Raw genomic sequence first — 13,120 nt, 5'->3', positions numbered from 1 at the left:
CTCTCTAACTTAGGTATAACTGACATCTCAGGTAGAGTTCGTTAGAGGAACGCTGTTTTATTACAAACTGTTTCAGGCATGTTACAGCTGATCTGTATGTCCAAAAAGACACATGCGCAATTTTTCATTCATTTTTTTTTTTTTACTTTTACTTCTTTTTGTAAGATGTATTATATATCACATTGTAATAACTGTCGTTTGTTGTTAATGTGACTGCGTTGCTGTGTCTGAGCAGGCAATGTGTCTTAAAATAGGCAATACTGATTTTGATAAGTTAAAATCGCCCCAAAAAGGCCACCGGAAAACGACCAAGGCGCTTCGTGACGCATATAACATAGTGACAGTATTTTAATTAACAGGTCAGTATCACACAATGGACTTTCATCAGGTTAATTCCCCGACTGGGAGGGGGAGCTTTAATTCATAAAACTGGCACTCTGCCTTTCTGGAAAACCCACGCATTATTTATTTATTTATTTATTTATTTATTATTGCTATTCTAACACAAAAGAGTGTTAAATCTCGACATCTTTAATCGCTCATTTCTTCAACTTATGAAATATGTAAAAACGGACAACTAAACTTAAGGTTTTATTTTGAAGGCCTGGCCGGATGTTGAGGATACTGTAGCCGGCTTTAATGGTGCAGTCAGTTTGCGGCTATCGGCCTGTAAACTGTGGATGTAAACAGGAAGGACAGCGAGCGGTGGTTATTAGCAGTTCCGTTGGCCAGATTTTTACATATCCACCACAGTGTAACTTCTCTAAACCGGTGTGCAGCGGCGGTTAAATCAAACAACTACTGAGTGCCGATGGCGGCTGTGAGCAGCATGAGCAAAATGTATGGGCTCTGTTTCCACGCTGTCCGCCAGACAGCAGGACTGAAGGCATCTCGACTGCTGCAGCGCAGAGGCTTCAGGGTCACTGTAAGTGAAAACTCCGATGCAGTGTTTGGATAGGGCGATGAATAAATTATGGGAAAAGTCGCTCCTGCGGAGTCTGGACTGGAGATAACGCTGCCATTGAGGGGCCGGGAAACATTTTTTATTTCACCATTCATTAACCGCACAGTTTTCTTTAAGCAAACAGTATTATTATAGTTCTTCATGATTGGGCCAAGTGTCCTCTTTTTTGGAATTCGAAATATTGTCACCCTATCTTTTAATAAGTTTTGGGGTTATGTCTTGTTTGCGCAAAGATTCTGGTTAGCTACGGAGCTGCTAGCATGGCTAACAACCTTGCTGAAATTCTATACCGATTCTCCAATGTATCAGTGAAAAGTCAAACTAACTCTCACATATTTAGTGAATACATGTTTGATCTTTAATAAACAACTTTAGTTGCAATAAATACTAATTTTAATTTTTGTTGTTTTGACTCTCACACTTGACTAGTTAGCCAACCGGCTAAAGGCTTAGCTAGCTTCTTTTCCATTGGTCGAACCAAGGGGCGTGAAGGAGGAAATAGAATAGAATAGAATTCAACTTTATTGTCATTGCACATGTCACAGGTACAGGGCAACGAAATGCAGTTTGCATCCAAACTGCATTAAGCTTAAATCCGATGTCCTCGAATGCATCATTTTTTCAAAACAACTTTATTTAATAACTGTTGCTGCTCTATGGCCTTCGCTGCTATTTTATTTCCTTCGATCGCTCCAGCACTTAAATCTGTATGTAACTCTTTAAAAATAATCTAATTTATTTATTTATAGGTCCATCAATAATCATTTGGAGTGTCTAAAATCTGTATGGGAGGGAGATTTGGAAATGGTTGTTATAGTGGAGCAATGGAACTGCACTGTAAGAAGTACATACTTATTCATGATTTATAAGAGTATTGTATTGTCTTCAGCTTTCTGAAGTTAAGCTTTCTAAAATGTCTAAAGATTCAACGAGTGTTATTGTAGTTAACTAAAACAAAACTAAAAGCTTAAACTAGATGTTAAAAAGGTTACCTAAAATTAGAAACTAGCCTTTTGAAAAAAATAAAACTAAAACTAATAATCAATCAATGAAACTTAATTTTTAATTCCATTTTTATGCAGTTTATTAATTCAGTTCAAAGTGCTGGTGGACAAACCCGTGGGGGGGGAAAAGAGCAAAATACAACGAAGCAACACAAATACAAAAAATATTATTAACAAAATAAATTCAGGTAAGTTGTTTGTGCACACCTCTCATAAGGTCCTACCACAGAATCTCAGTCAGGTTAAAGGTCACTGGGACGTTGGAACACCTTTTTTTCAGCTATCCTGCTGTAGATTTGCTGCTCTGCTTAGTATTATCCAGTTGCATGACCCAGTGGTTGTCAGACACATGGCCTCACATTTGACTCTAGAATACTTTGGTATACAGAAGAGTTCACGGCTGTGTGGCTGCAAAAAAAGCTCAAATCACCCCTCCACCACCGTGCTTGACAGTTTGTATGAGTTTTGTGACCTGATATGCAGTGTTTTCTTTTCCTAGAGCCTTTTTTTTGCCACAGCCACAATGAGATTCTTAATAAATAATGATTGTAATCAATCTTTTCAGGTTGTTCAGCTGCAGCAGCCCTTTGACTCATCGCTGGAAAAGCCCCAGTTTCCAGGAGCCTCAGCCGAGTTTGTGGATCAGCTCGAGTTCATCCAGCCCAATGTCATTTCTGGGATCCCAGTGTACCGGGTGATGGACAGGCAGGGAAATATCATCAACCCCTCTCAAGACCCTCAGGTACAATCAGCCTGCCTGTGCTCCTGGTTCCCAAATGTGCCCCTAAGACCTCTGCAGTCTGTTGAGCCAAAGTTAATTTGTCAATTGTGTGTTTCTCTCCAACACAGCTCTCCAAAGAGACAGTTTTGAACTTTTATCAGAAGATGACCCTGCTGAACACAATGGACCGCATTCTTTATGAGTCTCAAAGACAGGTATGTTTCCTCCTGCATCTCCTGGCTCAACCTGATTATTTAAAACACAACACCAGCAGTTTTTGAACTTTAAAAATTGGTGTCTCAAAGGGTATTTTCTTTATCCATTCATTCATTCATTCATTTCCGCCTATCCACTGTTTTAGGGCGAGAGGCAGGGTACACCCTGGACAGGTCGCCAGTCTGCTGCAGGACTCCTTTATATTAACTATAATTTAAAATTAAAAATGAATACATAAAAATGAGGAGTTCTGGAGGACACAGGACTAGGGAGTGTTTTTGACTGAAAGGCCAACTGTTGCTGATTACTGAACGAAATCCAGCGAGAGCCCTTCAGTGATCCTGTGACACAAGCAGGTAGTTTTATTTCCTCCAGATCTTTTAGTCATCTTGGCTTGAGCTGAACTAAACAGCAAGTGATTTTTAGTTTTTATGAAGGGAGAACACCAAACAGTTGTAAAAGACAGAGGTGCACTTGATTTATAACAGCAAAACACAAAGGTTTCAGGTAAAATTAATGGAAAAAGTAAATATTTTTTCGCCACTTACTTTGTTTTCATAATACTTGAGATTACAGTCTGATTAACCGCCCAGCCCTGTCCGTTACAGGGTCGCATCTCCTTCTACATGACTAACTATGGTGAGGAGGGGACACACATCGGCAGTGCTGCTGCTCTGGATCCAAACGATCTGGTTTTTGGGCAATACAGAGAAGCTGGTAAGAATGAAATGTGGCTTTGTTTGGTCTGTGGTTATTGTTCATATGAATATTTTAATTGTAATCAAAACAGTTTGCCACTTCAGTGTTCATTTCTACATCTCTTTTTGTTGTTATCACAAGTATTTTCCTGATAACATTTGAAACTGAACAAATTACTTTGCAGTATGGTCAAATTATTACTACAGAACACTTGTTTATATGAGAATTTAACAAGAATATTTATTGCTTACAAACTGAGTTCAACTGGTTTCCAAAAATGAGTAAAATTTTGTAAAATTAATCAAATCCAGTGAGTCAAAAACTATTTGCCTCAGGGCCACACAGTAATACTAGCTGTAGCCTAACTGGCATCAGCAGTGCTTCCTCTCATAGTTTAAGGTTTTACTAAAGTAATATGACTCTTGCCTACCTTATAAAAAGATCAATGTTTGTATGTATAAAATGTTTGATTTTTGTATTTATCAGTGAGAGAATAACAATCATCACTTCAGTATAAGGAATAATAATCATAGAATCAATATAAGGATTCACAGATGTGAGCAAATTCTGAGAGGAAGGTTGCTGAAATTATCAGAATGGACACGAGGGAATGTTAAAAAAAAAAGTGGAAAGACTAGCAGGAAACGTTTTAGATCCCAAAAAAACTGACCACAACAAGGAAAGGGGACCCAAGCCTTGGCCTCCATTCCTTATTTTGATATCCCCACTGTTTGCTCCAGTTGGTCTGGTTCTCTTGTCTTGTGAGTAATCGTGCGACACTTCCTATTACAGGAGTGCTGATGTACCGAGGCTTTCCTCTGGATCACTTCATGGCTCAGTGTTACGCCAATGCTGATGACCTCGGAAAGGGCCGGCAGATGCCCGTCCACTATGGCTCCAAAGATCTGAACTTTGTCACCATCTCATCTCCTCTGGCCACACAGATTCCTCAGGGTGAGCTCCATGCCTGTGTGTTTACCTCTGCTGCCTGGTGTAGGATACACACACACACACACACACACACACAGCTGTAAATATATGTTCATGCCTCTGTGTCTCTTTCAGCGGCTGGAGCTGCGTATGCAGTCAAGAGAGAGAACATAAACCGTGCTGTCATTTGCTATTTTGGAGAAGGGGCAGCTAGCGAAGGGGATGCACACGCCGGCTTCAACTTCTCTGCCACCCTTGAGTGCCCGCTGATATTTTTTTGCCGCAACAATGGCTACGCCATCTCTACCCCTACAAACGAACAGTACAGAGGTGATGGCATCGGTAAGGCTGCATGTGATTTTTTTGCTACTTTTCTGCTGCTGTCTGATTGATGTTCCAGCTGCTCTTATCCACATACCTCTGGTTCTTTCTCTTGAACAGCTGCTCGTGGTCCTGGTTACGGTATGCTGTCCATCCGTGTTGATGGTAATGATGTCTTTGCCGTGTACAACGCTACAAAGGAAGCGAGGCGCAGGGCTGTGGCTGAGAACCAGCCATTCCTCATTGAGGCAATGACCTACAGGTTTGTTAATGTTTGAGTGATTTTGTATTTGTCTGCGTTTGAAAGGACATGTGGAGCAGCTTTTAGGCTGACAGCTCATCACTCTCTCATCACTGACATTTTCTTAACTCTTTCACTCATTATAAAAGTTTCATTTTACTACCGAAATTTAACACTTGAATAGACACTATGGAATAAATAAGCAAATACACTCAACAGAATGTCAGTTAGGTACACCTTGCTAGTAATAGGTTGGAGATGTTGGTCCATATTGACATGATTGCATCATGCAGTTTCTGCAGATTTGTCTGCTGCACCTCTATGATGTATATTTCCTGTTTCACCACATGCCAAAGGTGCGCTGTTGGACTGAGATCTGGTGACTGTGGAAGGTTGTTTGAGTACAGTGAACTCATTGTCATGTTTAAGAAACCAGTTTGAGGTGATTTGACCTTTGCGACATGACACACTATCCTGCTGGAAGCAGCCATAAAGGAGCATGGTCAGCAATAATATTCAATGCTCAGTTGATACTAACTGAAAATTTCCCCCACACCACTGAAACACCACCAACCTGAAATGTTCATATAAAGCAAGATGGATGGAGGTTTTCATGTTCATCTCAAATTCTGACACTGCCATCTGGTTGAGACTCAACAGTCTGATCGATTGTTGTGCAATTCTGGAAAATTAAGACTTTCCTGTTCTTGGCTGACAGGAGTGGCTCCCAGTGTAATCTTTGGTGCTGAAGCTCATCTACTTCAAGGTTTAAACAGGTTCATGTCATGTGCTCTGGCCATTCTTCTCAGACATTTGGAATCAGCAAGATGTTTTTGTTCAGAGAGCTCCCGCTCACTGTACATCTGCTTTTATTCAGGTCATCAACTGTAAACCAAAGAGATGGTTGTGTGGGGAAAACCCCAGTAGATCAGCAGTTTCTGAAATTGCTAGACTGGTCTGTCTGGTATTAGCAGACATCCCACATTCAGAGTTGTTAAATAATCTTTCTTCCTTGTTCTGATGCTCAGTTTGAAGGTCATATGGAACATACATATTTTAGTATTATCCAATGCCTTTACCAGAATGCAAGGTTTTTTACCCGTAAGCTGTAAAAGCCTCATTGGATATTGCCATCACCCCACAGGGTGGGTGGGCAGGCAGGAAGTAAAGTGAAACTATGTTTGATCGTCTAAATATTACTGACAGTTTACAGTTAGAAACCTTTAACATTTTAAATGTTAAAGATTTTATGTTGTTATAATCAAAATTGTTGTAATTTGGTGTAGAATTTTAAAAGTACATTTTTGGGTTGTAGTTGTAGAGCACTGTACACCAAAGATGTACTCATCCTGAAACAGGTAAAGTATGAAAAGTCATGTTAAGAAAAATGTATTTTGTTGATTCTTCAGAATTGGCCACCACAGCACCAGTGATGACAGCTCGGCGTACCGTTCGGTGGACGAAGTGAACTATTGGGACAAACAGGACCATCCCATTTCCAGGCTGAGACATTACATGACAGCCCGCGGATGGTGGAGTGAAGATGACGAGAGGAGCTGGCGAAAACAATCACGCAAGACGGTGATGGAGGCGTTTGAGAGGGCCGAAAGGCGCCTCAAACCCAATCCGGAACTGCTGTTCACCGACGTGTACCAGGAGATGACACCCAGCCTGAACAAGCAGAGAGAGTCCCTGTGGAGACATGTGCAGCAGTACAAAGAGCACTACCCACTAGACCTGTATGAAAAATAACTTTACTGGTATGGGGCAAAACAAGTTGAAATTTGGTTAATAAATAGACTGTTGCACACTTTTTGCTGTATTCATAAAAGGTAGTTTTGATACTTGCCATTTCTTTCTGCATAACAGTGGGGAGAAAGATTGTGCTTGCAAAACAAAACTCCAAGCTCTTCATGTCTCTGGGTTTGATGCCTTAAGTTAATAAGATTTACTATCAGCAGTAAAGCTTCTCAAATTTAAACTGACACTTTTATTTCACATTAATTCCAGGTTCTGTAATATTCTGCAAGTACAGAAGAATCAGCTGCTGCAGCGTGAATGCATTACAATATAAACACAACAGGCAAAAAAAAAAAAGGAAGTTCACTTTGTGCTGTGTGTTTCTTCTCTTCTTACTCTCCTGTTCAGTGATGTCTAAGCAGTTTCCATGTGTATCACTGAGGTAACCGGTTTAACTTGTGTCACTGAACTGTATTTAAATGCTTCTTAGTATACACACCCAAAATTTTAGATGGGATGGTATGCTGTGGTGATGTTACACACTGTTCTAAATCCCAGAACTGTACACTTAACCTAGCTCATGATTGGTGTTTTGTGGAAAATAAACTGAGGAACACTCATTCTCGTTTTGTTTTTATTTAATTTCAGTTGTATGGCAGGTTTGTGAATCATCAAAAACAGGTCTGTTTCACCTGCATGTGAGTTAGTGCCTGAATGGGCAATCAAATGTCTTTCCATGATCACATCCAGTTCGTTAACAAAATCAAGCTGCTTTATGGCAACTTAATTTTGTTCACAATACATTTTTTTGCTTGCAAGATGTTCTATAGATTATCAAAACCCCTTAATTTCAATCCCTTGTGCAAAACCATGAACAGGACATTAGTGAAAGCACAAAGTTTTATGTAAGTGCAGTCACTATTTGACATCTTCACAACCGGTCCAGTTTAACAAGCCAACAAGGAGCTGTTAATCCCCTTCCACAAATTTTTTATCTCCTGTGGGGACCGCTGGTGAACCAGAATAAGGTTTTTATATGCACAGAGATCCTCACGATCTTCTGCTCTGATATCAAATGTCTGAAATCCTGAGTGTGCTTCGGGAGAAATCCCTAAAGCCATGAAACACATCCCAATGTAAGCATCATCAATGGGGAAGAAAGGAATTACGTGTAAAACTGAATAGAGGGATTCCAGCAAAGCTCCAGACATAAGATAGCCGCCTCCACCAGCATAAGGAGGGTATGGGCCATCGTAGAAGCTCATAGGGATGTAGTATTTGCTTTTTGAGTCCCTGAGGGGACTTCCAACACTTATAACATGACCAGCATACAAACTAGATACTTTAGAAGCCTCAAGAGACTCTATGTACCTGACCAGTGCTGGGGTGTTGACAAATACATCATCATCCCCACTAAAGACAAAGGAGACATGAGGACAGTTTTTCAATGTCCAGTCGAGCAACATGTTCATTTTGAGCGTCAGGTTTAGAAATGTTTCATGGAAGTCCCACTGCAGGATATCGCCATAGTGTTTTGCTTCAAATGACAGCAGTGGGCTCAGGTCAGGATCTTGCGGTGGGGAGCTGCCCAGGAGGAACACCATACGCACTTTGAGTCCATTTGGATACACCATCTCTTGACCCCACGTCTCTCGCACCGCCTGCCTCCGCTCAAAGTTTCTCGGAGATGACTTTATGGCAAAAAGCAACAAGGTGTGGCTCTCTGTTTCCCTTTTACCAAAAGCACATTTGTTGGGCTGATCAATCAGAATTGGGGCAGTCCTGCAGTTCATCCCCTCCAAAAAATCCCGAAATCGGGCAGGGTAGGAGTTGAAGTCATGCATGTTGATTTGCAGAAACTCTTGATTTGTCATCCTGCAGTTAGACCAGTTAGAGCGTCGATTGAAGGGGTTTCCTCCCTTATCCAGATTCACCAGGGATGAGTACAGTAAACGGTTCCAGTAAGCTCTACTTTCAGGGATGGCCTGTCTGAAGCCAGCTGAAACTGATACATTGTGTAAATGATCTTTCCTGGTAATGTCCTTCTGTTTGGAAAATTGTGTTCTTACACTCCGTAAACTGTGGATGGTATCCACCGGGACAGTCATGAGGAAGAAGATCAGAAATAAAGAGGCAAAAAGAACCATAGCAATGAATGTCTGAACACGCGTCATTGACTTGAGGTAAATAAGCAAAGCTGTGACTTGTGCCATTCTAGATATGAGTCATCTTTCAGGGGGGCTGGTCAATGTGCGGTCTTCCAGGTTACACCAACTCAGCAGGTTACAAACTGGACCTGTCAACAGGGGGCGAAACAAAAAAGGCGACATTACATCAGAAACTGAAGAGGGCCCAACCTCAAAAGAAATGCATTCACTTTTTAAAAGTAGAAATGTATACAGGGCAGCTTATTTGATTTTTTTAAAAGGCCAATTTTGAATAAAACACACAAAAATGTTAAACTAGAAATCGAGTGAAAGACTATGACGGAAGTCTTGCTCTAATCTTGATAACACATCTTAAATGCTGAGGTGACACAACAGGATCGTTAGGCTGACAGTGACATAATTGCTAATTACACGTCTGTCAGCAACTTATTACTTATTAGAGTTAACGATTACAGCATCATGATGCTGCTGGCAAGTCTTTAAAGAAAATAAATCAAATAAATTGGGGGTGAAACTGTGTAGTTTTACTAAATTAAAAATTCATTAATTATACAGCAGAGATTCACAAAAACAGTCACCTATATGTTTGTTTGTTTTTTGTTTTTCCATAGGCCTACCTCTATAGGGCTATCAAAAAGTGTGATAGGCTAGAGGCTGGGGCCATAAGATCATTAGTAATCTAATGCAGTTTCTGTAATACGATGAACTCTTAATCCTGCATAAAACACTTCAAATAAATTCCTCTGCAGATTATCCAAAATTATGCATTCGTGAATAAGTTGGAGCCACAACACTGATGCTCTTTACAGGAAGGGTCAGAGCAGACTCTACCTGCTGAGGCGGCTGAGGTCATTTGGAGTACAGGGAGTGCTTTTAAAGACCTTCTATGACTCTGTGGTGGCATCTGTCATTTTTTACAGTGTGGTATGTTGGAGCAGCAGTTTATCAGCAGCTGAGAGGAAGAGGTTGGATAAACTCATCAGGAAGGCCAGCTCTGTTCTGGGATGCATCCTGGACCCAGTGCAGGTGGTGGGAGACAGAAGGACTCTGGCCAAAATATCATCTCTGATGGACAGAGTCTCCCACCCCATGCATGTAAATGTTGCTGAACTGCAGAGCTCCTTCAGTGACAGACTGCTGCATCCTAGATGCATGAAGGAGCGTTTCCGCAGGTCCTTCCTCCCTGCAGCTGTCAGACTGTACAATCAGAACTGCTCCCAACAGACATAGATGTTTACATCTGCGCTGTAACTGCAATAAGTTAATCAACCGATTCGCACTACAACCTGGTTTGCCTCTTATCTGTAGTTATTTATATTTAATTTAATAACTGTACAGTACTCTGTTTATAGTAACCATTGTCCTTAATGTAAATATGTAAAAAAAATTGTGTACGTTTCTGTTCTGTGTACTGTTTGTTTGTATATGTGTCTTTCTGGCTGCTGTTACAACCAAATTTCCCCTTGTGGGACAATTAAAGGACTATTCTATTCTATTCTAAGTTGGAATTTGAATGTGAAACTACCGCTCGTCTCCTATTTGCAACTCTGAAAGTCAACCTCGAGTTAATGATTCAAAATAACGACAGTGAACTTGGACAGCAGTAAAGCTGTACACTTTTAATGTGTACTGCCACCGTTGTGGATTTGTGACTGCACTGAACAGCCTGACCACTGCTGTTTTAAAGCGCAAAAATCAAGTATTGTGCTGTGTTAGCCGTGATGCATGAATGGCGCTTCCTCACTAATCCTGTTTTTCCTATTGTCTTTCAGCTGCGCCTCCCAAGTTCCTATGAATCCAACGCGGAAAGTTGAATTTGCAAACATTTCGTAGGATTTTTTTTAAACCCTTTTACAAGGAAGGATGAAAAGCGGCTTTTAATCAGTTAAGGCAGAACATTATATAACACATCTGCTGTTTCCCCCTGAATATATATCTCTCTCTATATAGCTATCTATATCTATACACATACGTTTTATTTTTCTCGTTAAAAAAAAAAAATGTGTGTGTATCTAGTACTACTTCCTCATCGACTTACCAGTCTACACAGGTGGATAACCAATTAAACGCCAGTTAAATTAAGAAAACCTCTCCAATCCACGTATAATATCAGTGCAAATATGTACTGTTAAAACAGATATTTCTAAGGAGTTATCCAACCTGCGCACAACTGACAAAGATAGAAAATAGCAGCTTATAGCTGCAATCTGTTAAAATGCACCTGCGAACATCTTTGCTCGCCGGTGTTTAATTATAGGCAAGCAGACAAATAAAGGAGAAACGTCTCCATGGCTGAGGAGAGGGAAAACCTAACAATTAAAAATACGGTCTTCCTCTTTTTTTTCTTTCACGCGAGAGCCTTTGTTTCGTAAGCACAAGACTAACTTCGAACGTTTGAGATTTTTAATTTTAATTTATGGATGATTTGGTTCAATTGTTATGTAACTGTGCGGACTTTACACCTAAGCGGAAGACAACCCCTTAAAAAAAAAAGTGAAACCAATGACAAATGAACTGCATCTGGAGTTGCGGAAAATACTTACTAATCCGATTACCTTTAAAGCAAGAGGAAAAAATCAAGATAGTTTCCAAGTGTCCTCGGGTGCCGCAAACAAATCCGCAGGAGCGCAAAACCTGATCATTTAGCTTTGCAATCCAATGTTTTCTGTTCAGCAGGCGAGGGAGAAATGCCACTTGTTACAGGTGCAAGACTGTATGAGGTCAAGTGTTCCCTTCCCACAGGTGGAAACCACGCCCACGACGCGCTATTGAGACAGGTTTATTCAAACGTTTGACAGGAAGCATCACAAATAATTTAAGACCAATTGTTCACTGACAAAATCATCAGGATACATGAGCACAGTGTTCAGAACACTAGAGCTCTTTTTTTTCTCTTTAATGTATTGCATCTCTGCAGGCGTTAAAAACTGGGTTTTTTCTGTTTGTTTGTTTTTGTTTTGTTTTTCCTTTTTAGCCTCGTTACTTAAGACAGAAAAAGACAATGTAAACGTTACGAAGGAAAAAACACACACACACTCTTACGCTCCTACACAGATGGAAACCATGCAAATGTTCACAGAAGGGCATCTATCACCTTCTTTTATGGAAATTTTATAAAAAGCGCTTTTAATGAATATGATGACAACAATTAGCAAATTAATTACTTGTGCTTATAAAAGCATGTTTTATAAATCTTCATCAAATCAAGTCCAAATCCTGAGAAATTTGCATCATAAGGCAGAGGGGTTATATATTCAATGGAAAAACCTCAGACAGACACTCTTGGCCTCTGCAGCTGAGATCAAGCACTGTTTAATTAGAGGCGCCCTCCTTTGACAAAACAGTACACATATGCAGTCAAAATCACCAAAGCAAATTTGAGTGCCTTTATCAATATTGGCATTTTGGTTAGTTTATTCTAAAGCACATTTTAGAAATATATATATGTAGTTGCTTGAAGTGTTAGTGAGTTTGCGTCCTCTCATCTGTTCTCATTGAAATGAAGATAAAAACAAAACCCTTTATTTTACAATTGTGCTGATATGGGTTTTTGGTATTGCAGCCCAATCATGAATAACTGAACTATTACTGGGCCAATACCTGATTCATAATAATATACAATTTACATACTGTGTGAAGCCTGCACTCAGAAAGGTAGTGTTCATACCTAAAAGGACCATCATTTTTGGAGCACTGTATTGAGCGGATAGAATTTGAGAGAATACTGCAGGAAAGAAATGGTATCTGTGAATACAAGGGGTAATGGTCAAACAATTAACAATGCCGCTAAATGGAAGTGAGAGGCTCAAGGCAAAAAAGAAGGATGCAAGTCATTTGTTTAGGACTTAAGCAGGAGAGGCAAGTCAGCGAAGGTCGCTCTCTTCATCCTGTATGGTTTTCTTGATACGGAGAAGCATGGTGGTGAGCCACTGGTCCAACCGAGAAATGGTGTCAAATTCCTTCACCTGAGTAACAAGTAGTAAATATTAACACTTTTAATCCAGTTGCTATTAGGAATACTATTTTTTTGCTGTTCTCATTCTTTTGTTTTTTGTTTTTAATCGCACTAATGCACTAACGCTTTAACAGTTTGCATCAAGAAAGAGATCTTAATCT

General features: G+C 40.1%; 2 protein-coding genes across 4 annotated transcripts; one reads left to right on the top strand and one right to left on the bottom strand.

Moving 5' to 3' along the window:
• The first annotated feature begins 625 nt into the window (after positions 1 to 625).
• On the top strand, positions 626 to 7,456 carry bckdha (branched chain keto acid dehydrogenase E1 subunit alpha). Its single transcript, XM_003459112.5, has 8 exons — positions 626 to 925; positions 2,534 to 2,710; positions 2,818 to 2,904; positions 3,514 to 3,622; positions 4,397 to 4,558; positions 4,670 to 4,876; positions 4,976 to 5,117; positions 6,506 to 7,456. The coding sequence occupies exons 1-8, from the start codon at positions 812 to 814 to the stop codon at positions 6,846 to 6,848; spliced, it is 1,341 nt and encodes a 446-aa protein (XP_003459160.1). The 5' UTR covers positions 626 to 811; the 3' UTR covers positions 6,849 to 7,456.
• On the bottom strand, positions 6,942 to 11,756 carry b3gnt2l (UDP-GlcNAc:betaGal beta-1,3-N-acetylglucosaminyltransferase 2, like). Of its 3 annotated transcripts, none has more exons than XM_019345213.2 (2): positions 11,548 to 11,756; positions 6,942 to 9,136 (listed from the first exon to the last, which is right to left on the bottom strand). In XM_019345213.2, the coding sequence occupies exon 2, from the start codon at positions 9,047 to 9,049 to the stop codon at positions 7,784 to 7,786; it is 1,266 nt and encodes a 421-aa protein (XP_019200758.1). In that variant the 5' UTR covers positions 9,050 to 9,136; positions 11,548 to 11,756; the 3' UTR covers positions 6,942 to 7,783. The 3 variants fall into 3 exon arrangements, with proteins under 3 accessions (XP_019200758.1, XP_005474868.1, XP_005474867.1); XM_005474811.4 differs by having other exon boundaries at positions 6,942 to 9,132; XM_005474810.3 differs by having other exon boundaries at positions 6,942 to 9,132; positions 11,560 to 11,754.
• Between the last annotated feature and the right edge of the window lie 1,364 nt (positions 11,757 to 13,120).

Source organism: Oreochromis niloticus, linkage group LG14 (assembly GCF_001858045.2).
Source record: "Oreochromis niloticus isolate F11D_XX linkage group LG14, O_niloticus_UMD_NMBU, whole genome shotgun sequence".
Lineage (NCBI taxonomy): Eukaryota > Metazoa > Chordata > Actinopteri > Cichliformes > Cichlidae > Oreochromis > Oreochromis niloticus.
This window is presented reverse-complemented; position numbering and strand designations above follow the sequence as displayed.